The sequence below is a fragment of the Lampris incognitus genome, chromosome 11, assembly GCF_029633865.1.
Source record: "Lampris incognitus isolate fLamInc1 chromosome 11, fLamInc1.hap2, whole genome shotgun sequence".
Lineage (NCBI taxonomy): Eukaryota > Metazoa > Chordata > Actinopteri > Lampriformes > Lampridae > Lampris > Lampris incognitus.
Window position 1 is genome coordinate 34,093,372 of NC_079221.1, and position 23,752 is coordinate 34,117,123.

Below are 23,752 nucleotides of genomic sequence, written 5' to 3' on the forward strand. Positions count from 1 at the left end.
ACCCCCCCCTTTCCACTTCCTCTTCTTGTTCCTACTCCCCCCCCCCCCTTCTCTTTCTCCATGCTTCGACCTTCCATTCCGTGTGCCAGAGCTCCCTCCCTTGCTTTTGAGTCCCCCTGACCATTCGAAACCCCCTCCCCACTGTGTCCAGTATGAGCTGGCTGAGCAGGTTGAACCCGCGGGCTCCTGGGAGTCGGGCCGGCCGGAGCGCGGCACCCTCTGGTCCCTGTACTGCCGACCCAGAGACCTGCCTCATGGTGTTTGAGAACCACTGGAGACAGGTGAGGCAGAGACACCCCTCACAGTGTTTAAAGAGGGATTAGGCAGGGATAGACAAGGATGGAAGACCAACAGAGGAATAGAAATGACCTTAAATGAGAATTTATTTATTTTGTATTAGAAATGTATGATTTTTTTTAGTAGAAACAGATAAAAAGGGAACTGGAGGTTGGAGAGACTGCACCAAATGGAAGATCGGGAAAAATGACTTTATTAATTTAACAAGAGCGTTTCAAGTGTTTACTACAGCGCTGTGTATAGAGAGAGTCTGGCCAACTGGCTACACAGGCGCCATAATGCCTACCAGCTGGTAGGCAGTCACACCTTCTACCATGTGTCAGTCATATAGCGCTGAATACATTGTAGAAATAAGAGATTATGGTATTTTCTGTACACAATTTAAGATTTAATGATGCAGAATGTATTTTGCATCATTACATGTTATGAAGAATACCAGAAATTGTGTATATTGTATCACTGAGTACCAAAGAGTACCATTAATTTTTAATTTTCCAACATTCAGTCACGTATTCAGAGTACCATAAATTATGTCTTTTCCATCATTCAACACCAGTACGCACCAGAAATTACAGTGCCTCACAAAAGTATTTATGCAGTGGTATGCAAGTCTTAAAGATGCTAATGACAGCCTCAGAAAAGCTCAAAAGCCTTTCTGAATAGTGTCAAAATGTTTTCTTAATTCTTTAATCTAATAAATTCATGTTCCTGTAAATCAGGGGTCACAGATCAAGTGCAGTAATAGAAATCAAGAGGACGATTGAAGCACTCCATATAATAGGGTAAGCTATGACCCTTGTTATGTAAGCTTAATGAGGTAACTGACCGAAAGTCGCCTCACTTTTGACTACTGTTAAATAAGAATTTAACATGACTATTGTGTCTGTCACCTTATTAATCGGTCACATGGCAAAATAAGGCTCACAGCTTACCCTGTTTTGTGGGTGTAATGTACCATCAATGGATCACTCTGTTAATTTCTATTACTAGACTTTGACCCCAATTTAGAGAAAACAAGAATTTGTTAGATTAAACATTTAGACAACATATTGAAGCTATTGAGAAAGGGGTTTGGCCTTTTAAGGCCACACTACTGTGTAAATAATTTTGAGAGGCACTTTATGTATTTTACATCATTCAGTACCAGTACTTAGGGTTCCAGAAATTATGGATTTTCCATCATTTCAATCCCAGTTTCAGCGAACCAGAATTCTTTTTATCATTGCATGCCAGTTGTCAGACTAGGTGGTTTAACACCAGATCAGGAGCAGGGGCTATGGTAATAACGTGTTTCACTTTTTCAGTCCATGATGAAGGTGATGAGATCAGGAAGAAACCCACCAGCGGTCATAACACAGTTGCAGGCACTGAGCAGGGACCTCTGCTGCATACATGTAGATTTCAACCCAAAGAATTTACTCCAGAGACTTTAGTTTTTATCCACTACACTACTGGTGTGGTGGGTAAATTAATGATCAGTACCAGTATTACATATTTTGCACCATTCAGTAGGCTACTAGTGAATGAGCAATAATATCAGGGACACTTGAGAAATATTAGGCCCACCTGTTTGGAGGTTTAGCCAGTGCAGCGTCAGTTTTGTATCGGGGCTCTTGTCTAGTTTATCTCAACACTACCCACACACTGCCTCGGCTCAGGCTCAGGCCTGTCACTCAATCCATCCCATATGACAATCTGACACTGTTTACATATGCCTGATTTCTGTCAGCGGTTATACATGGCTTGGATGTGCTATACAACTGATTTCTACACATCAATACCTTACAGACTCTCCGATTGCTCTGAAGAAGTTAGTTTATCGAAAAATCATAAATCCTGAAATGAACTCACCGAGCACAAGTAGGAATAAGCTGAGGGGGACCAGCCCAGCCTGCGAATCTTCACGGTCCAAACTGCCCTCCTTTGTGCATCCTTTGGAAATCGATGCATCAAACGGCCTTGTCCCGGCCAAACAGAACAGCCCCAAGCTGCACAACACACCATTTCTCCTTGAACTGCTACAAATCGACGAGAAATGGGCCGAAAATGCAGGAAAAATCATTGAAACATCATGATGACAGAGCCAGACATTGGTAGGCAACATGGTGCCTGTCAAGCACGTGACAGGCTCTCAGCCAATCACAGCACGTGTTGCAAAAATCAAAGGATGGCTGGGCTCTCTTTATACACAGCACTGGTTTACTACCTTGAGACCTATCCTGACCTTTTCAAGATTTCCATTTTGGCATTTGTAGCATGAAGCAGTGCTGCATCCTTTATGTAATATGCTGTATTACCTTGTGCTTACAGTGAACTCTGTAACAACATTTGAATTTCAGAAAGGTGAAAACATGACTTTTTTGGCTGTGTTCTGGTGGAAGGATTGGCAGCAGACTTCAGTTATTTATCTACTCCGAAGCATTTTTAACGCATTTTCATATGCTAAATACATAGTTGTGTCAGTTAAGCAGCCTTCCATCAGAAAGCTCTCTGCCAGCCTTTTGGAAAATCAATATGCCATGCTTTTGACCCTACCAGCACTCTGTGTGTGTGTGTGTGTGTGTGTGTGTGTGTGTGTGTGTGTGTGTGTGTGTGTGTGTGTGTGTGTGTGTGTGTGTGTGTGTGTGCGCGCGCGCATGTGTGCGAGAGAGAGAAAGGGGTGTATATTGGATAAAAACGGATGCCCTTGTCAGTTAATTTTGAGTGCATTTGAGAAGATGGATGAAGTTATGACTGTGTGTATATATGTGTGTGTGTGCGTGTGGGGAGGGGGGGGCATTGTGCAGCATTAGCTGAACGGCTGCCCACTGAGGACGGCAGTGTTTTCCAGTGGGCTCTGGCTTGTGGCCAATACTGTTTACCGCACAAGGTGCAGCAAGCTGCTACATTACAAAGAGAGATTTCCATCTACACAAGCTGCCTTGCAGTTTTGCAAATTCATCGCTGTGGTTACACCAGCTCACAGAATTGTCAATAAACACTCGGCAAGAGCCGATATTGAGTTTCACAATAGCCCCAGCTCACCTTCGTGCCTAACAGTGTGTTCCCTCTTCTTTTTTTAGGAAAAAAATGAAATTTGAATGAAATCCATTGTATAATGCTTAGAAATTCTGTTCAGATTTTTTTCCAAATTTATTTAGAAATTCTCCACTTTATTAAAGATGATTATTCCGGGGCGCTTCTGTAGCTGAATGGTTACAGCGCGTACCACATGATCACAACCGTCGTCGGTTCGATTCCAGCCAGCAACCTTTGTTGCCTGTTATACCTCTCTCTCTCCCTCCCATTCCTTGATAACATTTCAAAACTCATTTGTTTGTCTTGGTTTTTGTGTTAGGTGTCCTGGGTGTTGGAGCAGCGAGAGCCGTCTTCCTCCAGCGACGACCTGACGGCAGTGAGGAACCACACTGACCAGATGCTGTGCCTACTGGCAGAGGAGCGGCTCGGAGAGGGCTCAGAGGGCAGCCCCAACATGGGCCCCATCCTGGAGTTGGTGGTCACCGACAACATTTTGGAGCACTTGGTTCAGTGGCATCTCCGCCGCGGCCTGGACTCCGAAAGCCAGGGGGCGCTGCTCAAGCTGTTTGAGATGCTGATCGGCCAGTCCCAGCAGCCCCTTTTGCAGCACAGAGCTGTCCTCCAGCCACTGCTGGGCCTGCTGGGAGCCTGTGCTGACCCACAGCTTGGCTGCCCTCCTGTCCTGGAAAATAGCCTGGTGCTGCTCCTCAACCAGGTACATGCACGGTTTACATAATCTAAATCGTCCCCCTCTTTGCACTAATGTGCAAATATGCACACTCTGTTTACATACTATGTACATGCAATATTTCAGTTTTTTTATTTTTTAATAAATTTGCAAAAATTTCTACAAAACCTTTTTCGCTTTGTCATTATAGGGTATTGTATGTAGATTGATGAGAAAAAAAAGGAATTTAATCCATTTTGGAATAAGGCTGTAACATAACAAAATGTGGGGAAAGTGAAGGGGTGTGAATACTTTCCGGATGCACTGTAATTGTTCTCTGTCCACATCATCGCATACTTTCAAAGCAGTCGCTCTGTGTCCATATAGTCATCCAGGATCTCTGTTCTAAATTCTTCAAGTCTTTAACAGCAGTTTTATACCATCCTTATCAGGGGTGGTGATACTGAGAATTTTCTGTTATTCAGTGTTTTAAAAGCATTGATAGACAATTCTAAATTCCATCTGTTATTTTTATCAAATCAGCATAAGGTTTCAGCTTTGTTAACGTTTGTGAAAACTCTGACTTATGTTCCTTGTGTTATGGTGTGGAAACACTGGAGCGGAGCAGAATGAATATTGCATGGCAAAATAAACACAAATGAGAGGTGAATATCACAGTTTTGTTAAAGCATTATCAAAAGGTAGTCTACGTGATGGAAGTTATTTTGCTGTGTTGGGTAAAGTAGGCTGCTTGCATTTGCTTTCTATTGCCAACAGGTGCACATGAAGTTCCAGTATGAATACAGTGCATTTTTTAATCTCTCCAAAAGTTTTTACATTCTTATTAAGCACAGCACTAGCATGGCCCATTGTAGCATCAAGCATTTAAATCCACACAAATACAACACAAAATATTGGTTTAAGGTAGAACAAGCAGGATTTGTCAGTTGTGGGTTGTAAACACAAGGTTCAAAGTTGGCCCCTCCCCCCAGCTCAATAACACCAGAAAGACACGCCCCCTGACCACAATTGCTAGAACACATCCCAGTGTAGAGGCCAGCTCCGCATCGTTCTTCATTCCCATCCTCTCCTTCAGTGCTCACCAATGAGTGAAGGCCATCCCCAGATTCACTCTCATTTTGGAACGAGCTTTGTCCTCTTGGCGTATCATCTCTCTATATTTGCATCTTTTCGGCACCGTGTCCGTTGTGGTTGTAGTTTCCTCTTGGATGCTTGGTTATGATCTCAATCTGGCACTTGGTCGCTACGTTTTCACTGAGTCTCACTGCCCAAATGTTAACGCCCAGAAACATGCCATCCACAGCAAAATAAGAAAAATAAGAAAACACAGAGGCCAGGGTCTCTGTAGATAAGACACCACCACACACATATACTGGGTCACAAATGATGATTGAGCAGGATTATTTTTATATGAATCTATACATTGATTTTTAGGAAAATCCTACTCGTTCTACCTTTAAACACACACAAAAAAATGGGTAAAAATAGACTAATGGAATTTTTACAGCACTGTGTATCACAATGATGAATGGTGATTAATTATAGCGGAATCCCTTATCTTTATACATTTCTGGACTTTAATTGCTTTGTATAAAATCCAACAAGGTGTGTGTGTCCATGGCCCGACAACCAATGGTTTTGGAGATGTTGTTCCGGAGCACACCAGCCCAGCAGGGTCCCACCAACTTGCTGATCTTCTCCCTCTTGGTGCCATTCATCCACCGTGACGGGGCCATCGGCCAGCAGGCCCGGGATGCCCTTCTGCTGGTAATGGCCGCCTCAGCCAGCCATGAGGCCGTGGCACGCTACATCACTGAGAACTCCTACTTCTGTCCGGTTAGTGGCCAAGGCTGAAAAAGCAAATATAAAACAGGTTGAAGTCTTTAAATGTAAAAATTTATTTAACCAAGCCCCACTGCAACCTTTTTAGTACTGGGGAAGTTTTTGGGAAAGCAAAAAAAAATTAGATTTTCTGGCATTGTTTTTTATTTTATCAATGGCCCATCACTGCTGACTATACAGTACATGGAGGTAGTCCTGCATCTACAGCTGTTTCTGTGTTGTAATCTGCCGGTTTAAATGTTGCCTGGTTTAGTTCTCAGATTCATGAAGTTAAATTTATAATTGAAACTTCTCTATTGATTTCTGTGTTGAATATTTTTGAGAGAAACAGTCATTTAGGTTTTATATTTCAAAAAGCAAAATATTAAACTTCGTAATGGCATAGCAATAGCTGTGATAATGGACTACCTAGCGCAATGACCACTAGCCACCAAAATACAGTGAGATATAAAGCTGCCACTGGGTACGCACAGAGGGAACACAAACTAAAAACTGTTTGAATAATGAACGTTATTCTGAGTGGAATAAATCTATTTGTGTGCAGCAAATTGCTATCTCCTTGTCACAAACTGGCAATTTACCCAGACGGGCGTGTGATACTTACTACATAATACAGCAACACCCAGGTTCCCTATCTCGCTCCACATCTTTTATTTTCTGCTTTCTCTTTGGAATACTGTTTTTATTTGTACTTTCGATATTTTCATTGTGACTTGTTCCTAGAATAAGTCCTGCTGGGATTATGAAGGTCTCTTAAGACCCACAATAGAACTTGGCAAAGACTTCAGTTCCCCCTGCATGATGAGTGATGGTTGTGTTGGTTGGCAGGGTGCTCACTTACTGCAAGCCAAATGGTAAACTGATGTACCAGATAAATAGATTTTGTTGGGGGTAAAAATGATGGTCTCTGCTGAAGTCACCTACGTGTCAGCTGGCAGTTCCCAGGTTCCCTCAGGTAACGTTCCTTTTTCATCAGGACAAACAGAATAACCTTTTATGCCTCATGTTAAAAAATGGCTGCTTTCTGTGGTCTTTAAAAATACCAAAGGTTACTCCCAACAAGTAAACAATACAGTATATGATTGATTTTAGTAAGGGCTTAAACAGTCATGTTTGGCTCGAGGTGGCCGTCAGCCATTAACTTTAAGTTTTGAAGTACGTTTTGGTGTGGACAGATTGCAGTGTTTTCCCAGTTGAAGCATCACTCCTCAGAGTTGGCTGCTTCTGAAATGTATTGACAAGGACGTAGTATGGAACCTAGTTAAGGTGTGAAAAATGGAGTGCAAAGCACAATTAGATAATGTGACATACAGTAAAATGTTTAAACTTATTTGTCTTTCAGTGTTATTCCTGAGAAAGAATTTTTTTGCCCCCTTTTTCTCCCCAATTGTATCCGGCCAATTGCCCCACTCCTCCGAGCCATCCCGGTCGCTGCTCCACCCCCTCTTCTGATCCAGGGAGGGCTGCAGACTACCACATGCTTCATCCGATACATGTGGAGTCGCCAGCCGCTTCTTTTCACCTGACAGTGAGGAGTTTCACCAGGAGGACGTAGCGCGTGGGAGGATCACACTATTGCCCCCAGTTCCCCCTCCCCCCCGAATAGGTGCCCCGACCGACCGGAGGAGGTGCTAGTGCAGCAACCAGGACACATACCCACATTCGGCTTCCCACCCGCAGACATGGCCAATTGTGTCTGTAGGGACACCTGTCCAAGCCGGAGGTAACACGGAGATTTGAACTGCCAGTCCCCATGTTGGTAGGCAACAGAATAGACCACCACGCGGACGCCCCTGAGAAAGAATGCTGTGTGTGTGTGTGTGTGTGTGTGTGTGTGTGTGTGTGTGTGTGTGTGTGTGTGTGTGTGTGTGTACGTGTGTGTACGTGTGTGTTTTCTCTCCCTGATGCATGGTGATGTGGCAAAGATGGTGTGAGATCAGGGATTGAAGAGGAAGGAGATTTGTGTACACCCTGTCAGATATAGAAGAGAGACACTTAGCCCTATCTACTTCCTGTCCACTGTCTTTCTGTCTCTAAGGGTTCCCATCAGCGACTTATCTCCAAGCTATCTGTCATATTGACCTGAGTCATTGGCGCTGCCACTTCAGTGCAATTCTGCCAAGTTTGAGGATCTGGAGACGTCACAGTAGTTTGGTTCAGCTCTGTTTTGTTTCTTCTATTAGACTTCAATTTGATTGGAAACATGATACCAATTACCTGTCAAATGCAGGAAGGTTTTGTCTGTCTCTGCTTTTACTTTACCAGTCACATTTGCAGGTAGCTAACCGTTCCATATCCATTGTTATTTGTGAAATTTAGTGGATTGGTAAAGGTGTGATAGTGGCCGGTGAATCTTGTGATGTACCAGCCAATGAATAGACAAAAAATGTTCTCTTTTTTTCTGATCTCTTAGGATACCTACATAGACAAAAAAGATTGAGCCCTGGAATAGAGATGTGGCAGATATTTCTGGGAGGAAAACCCAAAGATTCATATGGTTATTGTTTTTTTCATTTTATTTTTATTTATTTATTTTTTGCAGTTTAGTCCTTATGACCACCCAAGGGGCTTATTTCCTTAAGTCTGTGCACTCTTGTTATTGTCATTGTTTTATTTACTAATGGGCTATATTACAGTGTGCTGAGCCAGTAGTTTATGTAAGCTTTTTTCCCTGTGGTGGCTGATTAGTCTTCATGTTTGTGTTTTTCCGTGCATCTAATATAGTTGGTTTTAGCTGCTTACATGATGTTGAGTGTTGGAAATATCTCCCCATCCAAATACGAGTAGATAGTGATTATGCTACCAGCTTGTTAGGCAAATAATCCGCCGTCTTTTTGTGGTTCATATCTCTTGAAAGAGATAGAGGCAGGTAAGCTTAACCCACGTTTATTTCAGTTCCCTGATGAAGACCTCTGGTTCAGCATTTCTTTATTGCTTTCAATTCAAATTAGCCCAGATAATCTTGTTAGAAGTTACCTTGGCCAGAGAACCTGCACGTTTTGTCTGTATGGCATAGCGTATGTCTGTACTGTTGGAGAAATGTTGAGGTATGTATTCCTCTCCAACCCCCTCTCTGTGCCTCTGTGGAGAGCTGGCTCAACTGAGCTCAACTCCATACCCACCCACCCACACCCCACCCTTTTGGAATAATTTATGAGCTTCAGTGTGACCTACTTAACGGGTAGAAGGACCAGTGGAGGTGGCATCAAGGACCGAGCATCGGAGCATTTTGCTTACTGGCGCAGTCTGCCTCTTTCTCTCAAACTCAGTCTTCCTTTTTAAATCTTGTCGCACCCTTACTCATGCACACTCACCATTGTTTATGGTAATCTGTCATGTTTGACGATGACATCTTCTGATTGAGCGATGAATCCTTTTGATAGCTGAGAAGTCTCTATGTGTGACAAGCACTGTTTCCAACAGTGCTGTTGTATACTCTGCTTCCTCCCATACCCTATCTCTGTGTCTAGCCCCCCCTCCTGCCTTTGATTTCTGATACAGGGGACTCCAACATAAGTCTAATCATGTTACTGATAGCACCTTCTGTCTTTGTAAACAGTGAGGGTCCCGGCTGTACATTGCTATCAAACCCTAACAATGTTTTGGCCACTCGGGAAAACGATTTTTTTTTCTTTGTTGGTCATCTAATAACATCCCCAGGGTATGGCGCTATGCCGTTTATTTTCTGTTTGCCAAACCTGCAAGACTTGGGACCCAAACGTACCCTGTTGTGTAAAGAACCGTTAGAGGCCAACGTGGTAGCTTGAGATAGAGAAGTGATTCACTGTTCCTCATGTGACGGGGTTTTGGTTCTGTAGGTTGGCTGGCTGGCTGCCTGGCTGGCTGGCTGGCTGCCTGCCTGCCTGCCTGCCTGCCTCGCATTGTTTGGTTCAACAGCATCAAATCAAAACTAGCTCACTTGCTTACACATTTCCTTTAGCATGCAATGACATTGGGACACCTAGCAAAGTACAAAGATGAGATAAATTGCCTAATTCTGTAATTATTCCCGCCAGTGGATCACACGTTTGGTCAAGCATGTGTGTGTGTGTGTGTGTGTGTGTGTGTGAGTGAGTGAGTGCGTGTGCGCGTGTGCGTGTCTGGCTAATCTCGCAAACTACTGGCTCTATCATCCTAAAATATTTTTTTGCACAGTTATGACTGTATGATGAAGAACCTCTCATGGTTGTGGTGATTCAAAACCTTCGAAAAACATTTGTTCTCGCTATTGCCACTCCCTCACTTCATTCACTCTCTAGCTTGCTTGACCAATGTTGCTCTCTGTCACTGCCCAATCTGGGCAGTCAACAGACTGTTGACTGATCAGGTAGCGATGTGATCAAAAGTTATTAAAAGAATTTGGTTAATCTAAAAATGCAAAAAATTATAAAGAACCAACTTCCTCTATGTTGCGATCAAAACAGGAAGTGTCGCTGCCCGGTCCGAGTCAACCGTAGATGTGAGTCGTGCATGCACGAGCATAAACAGTTTACCCACTTTTATTATATTATTAAAATAAAGACAGGGTTAGGGTCAGACCAAAAGGGTCAAATAGAAAACCTTTTCTTTTTGGAAAGTGCAAATTCATATTAGACTTGGTGGCGTTCGTGCGAGGGTCCGCCTAGGAAGCTGCACATCCACAGACTGATAGGCAAAACATTTTTATTAGGTAGATTTTTAAGCTTGAGCGCTGCATATTAAAAGCTTTTTTTTCCCTATATATATTTCCTGTTCAGTCAACTTGGGTGCTGTGCAAAAGTCTTATAATGGCAGGAAAAACACTGATTTTTGTGTCCACGTGTGCATGTTTCTGTCCACTGATAATCTCACATACTACTGGGCATGTCAGCCTAATAACTGTTGTGCAGTTATGACTGTATAATGAAGGACCTCTCATGGTTGCGGTGAGTCAAAACCTGTGAAAAACCTGTTTTATACCACAACTGAGTGCTAACTCCTCAGCTGGTTTTATGCTTTAAGTCTGAGCACTGGAGAAGGGGAGATACACAGGCAGTGCCTCCGTATTGTTCCTTCTCCTGGTAGGTGAAAAAAGGGATGGTTTGTCACCAAGTCCGAGTACCAGAGAAGGGGAGATATGCCTGGTGGGGATCTGCACTTCTTGTTTTTTTCTTTTAGGTAATAACTATTGAGAAACATTAATAAATCATGTAGCTTGACTCTCTTAGGCATATACAGTCACAACAGTGCCAGGTACTAGCTATTGACTGAAACTAGTCCGGTGGGGAATTATCCATTATGCTGGTCAAATCAATATCAGTGAGTACAGTGTGTGTGTGTGTGTGTGTGTGTGTGTGTGTGTGTGTGTGTGTGTGTGTGTGTGTGTGTGTGTGTGTGTGTGTGTGTTTGTGACTGTAACTGCATTACATAGGAGGCTGGGGCAGCACTGCTGAGCTGGAGGCTCAAGATACATGGTCATGTGGTTTGGCTTGCTGTGCTGCTGGGCTGTCTTTCCTCACCCGTAGTGGTGATGATGTGTCACTTGTTGGAGCTGGGCTGGACGCAGGCACATTGGAAGCCGATGAGCTTACACAACAGGCAAAAATCTATATGTTTGTGTTAGGCAGAGAGAGTGAGGCAGAGAACGAGATGCTATTGCGGAGCAGAGCAGTTCCAGTTTGGGCGGCTGTAATGTGGATGTTGCCTGTCTGATGGACAACAGGACACATTGTGTTTGTCCGGGTACTCCCACATGGTGTCAGACAATGGCTCCTCTCTATATCTCTGTATCTTGGTCTTAGTCAGACCAAGCTCTTTTATAGGTCACAGAGGCCTCGTGGAAAGAGGCATCCAGACAGTTATAAGGCCTGCATTTCCAGAGACTAATAAATTAAGCCTGTTCCTAATTAAACTTCTTAACACTGTGGTGAAAATAGTGACATTCTTGGTTGTGTGGCAGTAAAATCTATGCGCTTTATCTTTTTTTATACCCAGAAAAAGTTGGTCATGTAGCCCTTTTTTTAGCATGCTGTTCGAACTCACAGGATGCCCAGCATTCCTGCACTCTAAGGCTAGATAATGAGCAGTCTACTGGAGAAGTTAAAAACACACAGGAGTGAATGAAAACTCTCTCTGCCCCAAGGTGTTGGCAACGGGCCTTAGTGCCCTCTACTCCTCCCTGCCCCGCAAGATTGAGGTGCGGGGAGATGACTGGCACGCCCTGCGGCGTGAGGACTGGATGGGAGTTTCATCTCTGGTGCTGTTCATGAACTCGCTGGAGTTCTGCAACGCTGTGGTTCAAGTGGCTCACCCCCTGGTCCGCTCCCAGCTTCTGGACTACCTCCACAATGGCTTCCTGGTACCCGTCATGAGCCCTGCCCTGCACAAGGTAGGAAAGGGTTTGACTTGCTACTATTGAAATTAGGGTAGCTTGTTTCATTATTATTACATCGTTTTATGGGATGTCATTGTTGCACTGGAGCTCTGCCCTACCCTATACTAAGTCAAGGTGAGGCAGCATTGGCTAGCAAGAGCATCTACCAGTAAAAATGTTATGCCATTATTGATTTACACTCGTAGTACCATAGGACTACACCCGCTTAGTAAATAATTTTGCAGGCCGTTTCTGATAGTCCTAGACTTGGATCAATTTAATGTACATCACTATGTCTGTGCTCTTATAGCCATTCTTCTGTAGTTTGTTTCCTTTATTGTCAGCTTTGTCAATCAAAGGTAATCATAGCATTAAAACCAAGCCTCTGGTCATGTAATCCCATAATGTGATATGTACTTACACAGGAGTGGATCCTGACTCTGCTGGTTCAGTCCAGCAAAAATCTGGGAATATGGTCATTTGTATGATTAAATGTCTGCAATTTTTAAAAATTAGAATATCACGTCACTGATAAGCATTTTGACAAGCATTAGATTTACATTACTGCATATTGGGTCTAGCAGCAAAATTCCCTTGCTTTGGGACATATTTTTTTGCTTGGCCTTGAAGATATATCCCCTTTTTGGGCCCCAACAATACACCAATAAACATATATTTAAACACAATGTTTCTTCCATCCATTGTAAAAGCAACTTTTTCTATTTTTTCATTAATTTTTCCCAGATGCTTAGGCTTCAAAATGGGTGGAGACAGGCTATAAATAAGTGATGGTCTGTCTTTACCTACTCACATTTAAAAAAAGGATGAAAAAATGGGTGTAGATGTAGAAGATAGTGATGGTGGTGTCCAAGTATAAAAGATGTAAAGGGGCGTAGATGTAGAGGACAGTGATGGTGTTGTGGTTTAGACTGAAGGTGGCAGTGTTGTAGTACTGTAGTAAAACATCTTGCTCCAGCTATTCACAAATCTAACCAAAGTGTAGTTGGGTAATGCTGGCATGCTGCCTTTACTGCTTGCCTCATATTTTATCAGTCCAATGTGCTGGACTCCTTGTGCCTCCCCCATGTCACATGGGTCTTGGCATCTTTGATGCCTCTACTATATTAGGTAGGCCATTCAGAAGAATTGATTGTAATGTGCATTTTCCCCCAGATGTAAGAAAAAGTATATATATTCTTCCTCAAAGCAGCTGTGTGTCTTGTTTTTTGTTGAATTTATCATAAGGACAATCACTTCCACCGTCCTAGATCTGTTCTCAGCTCAGAAATTGGAAAAATAATGGTTTACTACCCTTTGAAATATGTGTCTTTTAGAGCAGTTTTCCCTTCAACACAAAACCCCTGTACCCTCATTAGTGATGAATAACACATCTTTTGGGGCTGGGACCCAGAGCTGTCAGTGTATCTTCCTCATCAGCGGACTGCAGCCAAAGCAATAACTGAATGGCTGCATTTTAACAGACATGGCAGTTCTGTCAGAGCTAATTTCATGCATTAAATTACTTGCATGCCTTCTGAACAATATTTGATAAAGATAAATACTATTATTTGAGGAGGTGAATAATTGTAAGGGTTTAATTATTAAAGTGAAATAAATGGGCTTTGTAACTTTATAACTTGACTCAAATTCTTAAGGCCTCTTTCTGCAGTAAACTGAATGGAAGGAAACTATATGTCTTGGCATCAGTAAGTAAATTAATCCCTATGGGCATTTGCTACTGAACCAGTCCCCATTGGAATCTGATGGGAGCTGAGGAGTTGAATTGCCAATAGAGGACATGCACCTGGGATCGTTATCAGTGCCAGTGCCTCTTGGTACATTGCAAAATAACATGAGGAATACCTAATGTTACTATCTGTACTATTGCCTAGGTAAGAGAGCTGATGGCACGGCGCTGTTAGGATCAAACATGTGAACCATAATCACAGTTAGGGACCATAGTCAGCATTTTTAATACACGCATTTACACTCAGTTAGATGTGCTGATGCGAAAAAGGTCCATCAGAAGGATTATTGCCATACAGTCTGCATGTTAAATCTTACCATGTGTGTGTTCTTCCTCTATGCTCTCCTATGTGCGTTTTGGTTATGTGTCACGTGGCCAGTCTTCGGTGGATGAGATGATCGCCAGCACGGCCTACCTTGACCTATTCCTGCGCAGTGTGACTGAGACTGCCCTCCTCAAGACCTTCCTGCGCTTTCTCCTGCTGCATCACCACGACAATGACACCATCTTGGACACACTGCTCACACGCATCAGCAGCAACTCCAGGGTCAGTGGGGTGTCTTTTTTTATATGTGTACAGTATGTGTGTGGTAAGTGTGCATGGAATGAAATAGAGTTGTGAAAAATAAAAAGATTTTAAACCCTAGTTCTAGACTATATGAGACATTTAGAATAGCTATATACCAAACCCCATTAAAACATTTCATTACATGTGCTCAGATATATTTTAGCCTCTGGAGTCAGACATGAACCCCCTGCCTTCCAGGGGTCAAATTCACAAAGAACTTAATGTCCTTTTTTGCTTCTCTCACAGCCTTCATGCTTTCTAAATATATTAAAGGAAATGCTTAGGTTGGTGGACTGTCATCCATTCTTAAAAAACAAAATCCTCTCATGTTCATGCAGGATATTCTTCAGCATGTTAAAGGTTGAATGAGTAGGATTTGTCGGTTGCGGTTTGTAAACACAACATTCAAATTTGGCCCCTCCTCCCGAGCTCAACGTCACCAGAAGCGCGTGCCCCTTGACCGCAGTTGCCAGAACACATTCCAGTGTACGGGCCAACTCTGCATCACTCCTTATCTTCATACTCTCTTTCAGTACTCACCAGCGGGTGAAAGCCAACCCCAGATTCACTCGCCATTTGGAATGAGCTTTGTCCACGTAGCATTTTGTCTTGCTATATTTCCACCATTGTCATAGTTGCCTCTTGGATGTGTGCTTACGATCTCGATCTGGCACCTGGTTGCTACATCTTCATTGAATCCCGCTGCCCAAAGGTTAACACCCAGAAATGTCCCATACACAGCAAAATAAGAAAATACAGGCAGAGGACAGGGTCTTTGCAGATACAGACACTGCCACACACATCTACTAGGTCATAAGTGATGACTGAGAGGAATTATTTTTGTATGAGTCTATATGTTGATTTTGAGGAAAATCGTATTCATTGTACTTTTAACATACAGACTAATAACCAATCATAAACAAACCATAAACCTGTCATATTTTGTCTTCCCTTTATCTTTATTGGTGTAAGGTCAAAATAGTAGTAAGTGTTACATGTTTAAAGCATCTAGAGTTTTACTCGACCTTTTGGTTGGTTGGCATGTGTATATAGCTTAATAAGCTTTCATTCAGCTTTTTGAACGTGCACATGCAAAAGGTCATTGGTTGCAGTAAATGGGCTGACAAACATGGAAAAATGCCTTGTTTCTCTGAGACTTGAAACATGCTATTAATCGGTTCAGTCAGTAACGGAGTAATTGTAATCAGTTGTGTTCACCGTGGGTAATGTGTGCCCTGCCGCGTCGTCAGTCCAAACGGCAAACAAGTGAACCAACATAATTTTTGCTTTTATGACAAAGAAGGAATAGGAAACGCATGACTGAAGAGAGGCCATGCAAAAAAAAGAAAAATCCCTTCAGTTGTTGCTTTTAAAAATGTTGTCATGATATTAATAGGGCTCTCTCAGTTTAATCTGACTCATTTTCATTCATTTGTGATAAAAGTTAGAGAGGTTACTTAGTTTTTGAATCACGGACGCTGGCGTGGCGTACAGTGAACGCAATGGACTGCAGTGCTGTTTGCTGTGGTTGTATTGGTTTACTGTCTGTAGCTACACACACAGACCAAAGAACGGCAAAATACAAAGACAGGCAGAGAAAATTACTTGCTTGCCGGAGGACTGCCATGGCCGTGAAGGGGCAGTGACAACAGGATGTATTGCATATTAGACTGATTATCAGAAGAGTTGGTGTCAACCTGTGTTCATGTAAACAATTTAAACAATTTGAAGATATTGCCTTTAATGATTCCTGCCTGTGTGGGGGTTGTGGATGTCATGTAAACATACCAAAGATTTTTACTCTGTTCATATAGTTGTAATACCTATCGATAGATCATTTCTGTGAGGTGGCGGTCCTTCATCTCTCGTTTCTCGTTTGCAGCTCTGTATGGTGTCTTTGAGCCTCTTTCGAACTCTTCTCTCCCTCAACTGTGAAGACCTCATGTTGCAGCTCGTTCTCAGGTATGCATGTGAATGTCGTTTGACCCAAGGGCGTGTCACACCTACTTAAGCCTATCATTGCCACATAATTGCGATGTTTCCGAAATGGTCCAGCAAGAAACTGCTACCATCTCTAAAGAATTTTGGAACTAAAGAACTCAACTACATGCCAAATTTTTCACATGAAAGATTTATTCAATTACTTCCCCTCTGTTCAGTTGCTGTTTTTTTTTAAAAATCTGTATTCAAACAAAAGCTATAAGCTTACATGATCAGATTATTTTCGATTTTATTTTTAGATTGAATTAGGTTAGATTATAGTAGATTGTCTTTGGCAAACGAAGTTAATGTGTGTGTTTGGGCCAACAGGTATTTGCTGCCCTGCACTCATGTAATGCTGAGTCAGCGCCGTGCTGTCAGGGAGACCGATCTGTACGGGAAGTCGGCAGACAAGTTCCTGTCGCTCATCCCAGAGTGCTGCCGTCTCAGTACAGTGCCGCCTGGTGAGCGGGAGGATGACACTGTTTTCTGGGGCAAAGGTAAACTGGCAGTGCCAAAGATGATTGATGAAGAATTATCCAGGGGAATGTTTTAAGAGTTTGATTCCAACACAGTTGATAGTGACTAATTACAAATTCATGGCAGTCATTGTTGATTTTTCAAAAACATAGAAAAACACCTATCTCTTTATTTCTTTGCCAGATGCATTTGTGTAAAACTGTTCTTTTGTTGTGTTTGGAAAGGATGAGTTGGACGTCCGGGTTGTGTGGTGGTCTATTCCATTGCCTACCGACACAGGGATCACCAGTTCGAATCCCCGTGTTACCTCCGAGTTGGTCGGGCGCCCCTACAGACACAAGTGGCCGTGTCTGCGGGTGGGAAGCCAGATGTGGGTATGTGTCCTGGTCGCTGCACTAACGCCTCCTCTGGTCGGTCGGGGCGCCTGTTCGGGGGGGGGGGGGAACTGGGGGGCATAGCGTGATCCTTCCATGCGCTACGTCCCCCCTGGCAAAACTCTTCACTGTTAGGTGAAAAGAAGTGGCTAGCAACTCCACATGTATCGGAGGAGGCATGTGGTAGTCTGCAGCCCTCCCTGGATTGGCAGAGGGGGTGGAGCAGTGACCAGGACAGCTCGGAAGAGTGGGGTAATTGGCCAAGTACAATTGGGGTGAAAAGGGGGGGGGGTCAAAAAAAAAGAAAAAATGATGAGCTGTAATTTTCATTATCTAAGTTGCACGTTAAGTCCTCTATAGGTCATTATTTACAGGCTCATTTCAACCGCAGCAACCTTTTCTAGGACTTAGGACTTTTACAGGGACTCATAACTTTTATGTGGTTTTCCACAGCAGGAAACGGGGCTGATTTTCTGTGATGATAATTGCTTTTTTTGGTTAGTAAAGAGGTGAAAAAAATTACACCTGTTTTTCTGCATTTCTGTATGTTTTCAGTCCTGAACAGCCCCAGCACAGAGTCTCCCGTACAGCCCAGACCCAGTACCCCATCCCGCCTGGCCCTCTTTATCCGCCAGCAGAGCAGTGGAGGGGGGTCTGGAGGAGTCGTTCCCTCCACTCCCACAAGCACCGAGCCAGCACCATCTTCTCCCCGGGGCAGTGGACCTCCGTCCTCCCACCCCATGTCCCCTGACAGCCCCATGCACCAGCAGCAGGTCTCCATAGACTGTCTGGACTGGGAATCAGGTTACCTGGAGTACCTCCACGACGCCCGGCGGGGCATTGAGCTCTGCTCCTGGGCCTGCCAAAACTGGTCAGCCCCCTACGATGGAGAGAACCCCTCCCCGAACATGGCCCCTTCTCCCCCGCCACCCCCCACCTCCAACCCTTCCCTGACCGTGTTCCCTGAGCACTTCTCTTTTCAGCACAGCGGAAGCAGTAATAGCCCTCCAGGGCAGCAGAGGGCAGCCATCGTGGCAGCAGCTCGCTCTGAATGGAGCAGCTCAGAGCGGGACAGTGGGGAATGGGACGTCACCATTGGTAAGAACAACTGTATCAGCCTCACGCCACGCTCCAAGAAGCGCAGCCTGCAGAGGGAGGAGCTGCCTCCAAAACCCATGCCTCCTCTCCTCCCCGCCCCCTCTTCATCTTTCTCCACCTCTCTGTCAGCCTCCAACACCCCATCTTCCTCGGTGCCTCATCTCCCCGCCTCTGCGTTCACGGTTACCCATCAGGCCATGCTCAATGGAATGACGGGGCAGGGGGATAGCTGCTCCGACAGTCAGGACAGAGGCATGGAGGTGAAGAAGGTGAAGAGAGAACTTGGGGAGCAACACCATCTGGATGAAAATTCAAACCAAAACGATCCCCCTCAGCCTATGCACAACGATGATAATGGTGACATCAGCGACGAAAAACCTCTCTGTCCCAAACAGATTCATAATCTGAGCCACTGCAGCCTGCCATTATCTGACATCAGCATGCCAAGCAGCGATGGCTCACAGCGTTGCAGCGTGCCATCCAGCCTCCCAGACACCAACCTCAAAGACCAAGGGCTGCAGTCCGTTGAGAGGCTTATCGAGGAGCTCCTGGAGCAGGCACCGGGAGACCACCAGCTCTCTGGAGATTCCAACGGCCAGGGCATCAGCATCGAGGCCTTCACCCAGGAACTGAGAGAACTGGAGGATAGGATGAGGGAGCGGAGTCGAGCAGCTCGCCAGCCGGAGGAGACAGCTGGAGTCCCCCCTTCAGCTGCGAGGCAGGTCGATGAGCCTACACCATCTTCACCCCTGGACAGTGAGCTGGCAGGCACGAGAGTCAGCACCAAGGCCAAGGCAGAGAGCTCTGTCATGGGGCTCTCTAGTCCTGCCAGACCCCTGGGTCAGCCTGCGTCTCAACCTTACATAGGTAAGACTCATTCATATAGTAATCTGTTTTATATGAATTCCCTGCCAATATTACACTAAATTAGTATTGATATTATGTTGTGATTACTCTAATAAATGAGACCACAGCCGAGCCGCAACCTTCATTTGATACTTTAATTTGGGTATCTTCAGACAAGATGTATTTTGAAGTGTCCTTCGCGTTTTTGTGCCGAATAGTAATGTCTAAATAACTGCACATTCATACACATATTATGGACCACTCACGGAGGAAGTTGGGGGTTGCTCCTTAAAATGCTTTCTCTTTTGTTTGAGCTCGCCTTCTGTTTCCAAAGTTATTTGTGCTTGCTTGAGTGCTCCTCATGCTTGTTTTGTTGTACTTGTAATGGGGAGCCATATTCTCCACTTCTGTTCTGCTGTAACTCACTTTTATCTTTGTATCTCTCTCATTGTATCTCTGTCACTCCCACATCCTCTTTTTCCTCCCTGTCAATCATCCATCCATCCACAGGTCCGTTCATGGTAGTTCTGTTTGCTAAGCTAGAGAACATGCTCCAGAACTCCCTGTATGTCAACGTCCTGCTGACAGGCATTGTGGCCCAGCTGGCATGCTACCCTCAGCCTCTGCTGCGCTCCTTCCTCCTCAACACCAACATGGTCTTCCAACCCAGCGTCAAGTCACTGATCCAGGTAGGCCGGGCACCTCTTGAAATAACCGACGAAGGGGAACGTTGACATTTCAAACTTTCATTCTCTCTGCCTTTTCACTGGGTGCTTGGTTCAGATGAAGAGTTTCTGTATCTACGCTTTTGATAACTTGAAAAACAGATTGCTGACATTGTCAGCATTCCTCAACGAACCCAGTGGTTTCTTTAGCTTGCTACCAGACATGTACTGTTGAACCTGCTTAAGTCGGTCCCACTGGAGGAGGGAAAAAAATAGTCTTAACAGGACCTCGAGTGAACTTAGGTAGTTAAAAAGTTCACATTTGATATTTCATGAGGTAGGGCAGCGAGTTACCCGACAGGTTGTGTTTAAAAAAAATTACAAATGTTTTTTTTTTAATAAATGTCAAACATGAACCCCATTATTTTACTATGGCTTATTAAGCCACTGTTATTTTTTTGAAAATAAGAAATGTGTAATACGTGACGTCATGTGTCAATGGCCATTTCTCATCGCCAAGTCGGTTTTTTGCATAAGATATTGTTCTTTTAATCTATCATTTTGTTTTGTTTTGTTTTGTTTTTTTTCTAGCACCACTAGTGACCCCCTGTTCACATATACAGCTTCTATCTGTAAGATTTACACATAGCTTTTTGTTCACACATGACATGACAGCACCATCTCGTTCCCCGCTCCATGTAGGGTGGCTTTTTATATTGTAAACCACAGCATCTGTAACAGACATTTTTATTTATTTATCTATTATTTCTGTTCTTTTGATTGTTCATGTAACCGTACCGCATAGCCGACTATTGATTTCATCCTCAGCACAGAGTGAGCAGAGCTCTCTTATTTCTAGGTCATTCCATTTTCCAAACATTTCACATCTGCCCTTAATTTGACTGGTTTATAAATAAATCTCATTTCAGACAAATACCTGCCATGAACAAGTCGTGGGTATGTTCCCCGTGATTGATTTGTAAACTTTGAGTGAACCTGCACATCACTAAATCTACGTTAAACAATATTGAAACACAGCTTTGGACTGACGAGAGTGATCTATTTAGGGGGGTTCTCAACTAATCCGACCTCGATTTATCCGAGGTTGGATTAGTGTGAAAATATACAAGTTTTGTTGAAACATTAAAAAAAAAAAACTTCAAGTCGTCAAGGTGTTCCAGTTATCAGGATTTGACTTAAGTGGGTTCAGCTTTATCTTCAGCTACCTATTATGATAGATGTTAAAAAATAGCTCAGAATATGTCTGTGTAACTGGTAAGGAAAAACAATAACAATAAAATTCAAATGTCAAGGTATCCCTTTAAGGTATATGAGACCATTCATATGCTCTGTAGCAGGGGTGCTGTAATGTTATTATGGTGCCTCAAATGCTATGAGTTTAGACCACAGTATTAAACAACTGTGTGGGCTCAGAGCTATCCATGTGTCACTTTGAGTTCTCCCTCCCCAATTACAAGTTAAGATAGGTGAAGTCAACAGGGAATGCTGGTTCGAATCCTCTTGTTACCTCCGGCTTGGTCAGGCGTCCCTACAGACACAATTGGCCATTTCTGCGGGTGGGAAGCCGGATGTGGGTATTTGTCCTGGTCGCTGCACTAGCACCTCCTCTGGTCGGTCAGGGCACCTGTTTGGGGGGGAGGGGGAATAGCGTGATCCTCCCATGCGCTATGTCCACCTGGTGAAGCGCCTCACTGTTAGGTGAAAAGAAGCGGCTGGCGGCTCCATATGTATCAGCGGAGGCATGTGTTAGTCTGCAGCCCTCCCTGGATCGGCAGAGGGGGGGGAGCAGTGACCGGGACGGCTCAGAGAGTGGGGTGATTGGCCAGGTGCAATTGGGGTGAAAAATGGGGAGGGGGGGGGGTAGGTGAAGTCAAACTTGTCAATTTCCAACACTTTTATCGTTTTAACAAAAAAACAAATTGCATCTTTTCGACTGTATCTCTTTTCACAATGTCAGTAGGGGAAGTATATATGCTCAGTTGCCCTCATCTGGTGGTATAGTAGAAAGCTGTCTCTCTGTCTTTTACTCACAGGTTCATATTGTACGTTTTTATGGGTGATCCAACACGAGACCCCATACCATGCCCCTTAGGCACACAAAGCTGATAAACTTCCTATACTTGTCTTCTTTTGTAAACACTCCCTTTCACATGAGTCTGTAGTGTGTACAATCTAATAGCCAGTAAAATCTGTAATAGCCAGTATAATCTGTCTGTAACATAACCTATCTGTCTCTCTGTATTGTTTCAGTCTGTTATCCCCTGACTCACTTTTAGGTAGTAATCGTCTATGTAATATGAAAGGTGAAGAATATTGATATTTGCTGGACTGAATGAGATGAAAGATATATTAGATCTCAAATCTTTGCCCTCTTACCTGCCTCAGGTCTTGGGTTCTGTTAAGAACCGCATCGAGGCGTTTGCGGCCTCGCACGAAGACTTCCCTGCCATGCTGCGGAAAGCCCAGCGTTACCTGGCGGCCCGGGGCAAAGTGGACTGGAGTGACTCACCTGTGGCTGTCCCTCCTCTGCGACGGTCCGACTCACTGGGTGAGCACAGAAACAGAGGAACCTGCATGTAGATGTGCATGTGAAATTGACACGAGAAGATAAACATGCGAACGTGCACAGCAGAGGAGCCAGCTGTGCGCGTGAGAGAGGTGGAGGGAATGAGTAGCACTGCCAGAACTCCATTTGAGTTGATTTGGGGAAATCGGGCCATCTGTGCCTGCTGGGTTTAGTAATGAGGGAGTATGGGCCTTGGCAGCTAAGCGATATGGCTGGGAATGGAGAGAGGATAGCTGTCATATGCTACTGATATCTGGTCATTAGAGTCTGGCAGCCGGACCAGGACTGCTTGCTGATCATATCCTGGCAAGGATAGTCAGTCGTTTCACACACAGGGGACCCAATCACATTCCTTTCCCTCATATGTTAGGATGGAGCCTTTCTGTGCTTGGATGAGTGAATTAAAGTCTGAAAAACAGGTTGGAAATGAGACATCAGCTTTGTCACGGTTTAATATTTTTGTACCTGAAGCTATTCTAACCACCACTTTACCATTCCCACTCGCTGTGTTGCGTGTCCTTGCAAGCAGCCCAAGGGACTTACAAAGTTCTGTCTTCTTTGTTCCAGTGAAGAGCCGCAAGCCATCCCTGGGCGACTTGATCCTGCGGCACACCAACAGCCCCACGCGGGCACGCCATGCCGCTCAGCTGGCCTTGGCACATGTTCGGGATGGCGGCCAGTCACTGCACAGTGCTCTGTTCCGGGGTGGCCCTGGCAGCGGGGGCGGAGTCATGGGGCTGGAGAAGCAGGCGGAGGCACTGCGGATTAAGAATGCTGTTTACTGTGCAGTCATCTTCTGCGAATTCCTAAAGGAGCTGGCCGCCCTGGCCCAAGAGCACGCCGTCAGCCTCCCTTTCCCCCAGAGCCAGGGGGCAGAGGAGTAGAGAGTAAAAGCTAGACTCCTAACACTAATTCTTAGCCTCCATTGTAGCCCATTTGTGTGGCCGCCAAGAGTTGCTTAAGCACAAGTGGGCAGGAATTACAGTGCTGGCTCTAACTGACCTGGAAACTTGCACAGATATCATCCCCCCCACCTGAGGGCAGACTAGAGCACTGAGACTGGATGTCAGATCAGATGAATAGCTGCCATAGAAACCATAGGAATAGTTGAAAACATTGGAACTTTCCATAATAAGATTGGGATATCTACACAAGGAGTTCTGCATCCTACCCGTAAAACCGTATGATACTCTGCATATCATGTATGTAGTATTTATGTATATATAAATAT

The 23,752-nt window shown here is 44.3% G+C and overlaps 1 protein-coding gene across 1 annotated transcript; it reads left to right on the plus strand.

Moving 5' to 3' along the window:
* The first annotated feature begins 53 nt into the window (after nucleotides 1–53).
* Nucleotides 54–23,678, plus strand: fhip1b (FHF complex subunit HOOK interacting protein 1B). Its single transcript, XM_056289844.1, has 11 exons — nucleotides 54–281; nucleotides 3,635–4,030; nucleotides 5,609–5,839; nucleotides 11,946–12,191; nucleotides 14,303–14,470; nucleotides 16,374–16,453; nucleotides 16,802–16,971; nucleotides 17,881–19,290; nucleotides 19,780–19,958; nucleotides 22,341–22,503; nucleotides 23,089–23,678. Exons 1-11 carry the CDS (start codon nucleotides 153–155, stop codon nucleotides 23,403–23,405), a joined length of 3,489 nt encoding a protein of 1,162 aa, XP_056145819.1. The 5' UTR covers nucleotides 54–152; the 3' UTR covers nucleotides 23,406–23,678.
* The last annotated feature ends 74 nt before the right edge of the window (nucleotides 23,679–23,752 follow it).

What these genes read in the sequence shown, in the direction of transcription:
- fhip1b (XM_056289844.1), top strand. Translation starts at nt 153, where the DNA reads ATGAGCTGGCTGAGCAGGTTGAACCCGCGGGCTCCTGGGAGTCGGGCC. An exon ending in AGAACTCCTACTTCTGTCCG is followed by an intron (nt 5,840 to 11,945) that starts GTTAGTGGCCAA and finishes CTCTGCCCCAAG; the next exon opens with GTGTTGGCAACGGGCCTTAG. An exon ending in TGAGCCCTGCCCTGCACAAG is followed by an intron (nt 12,192 to 14,302) that starts GTAGGAAAGGGT and finishes TCACGTGGCCAG; the next exon opens with TCTTCGGTGGATGAGATGAT.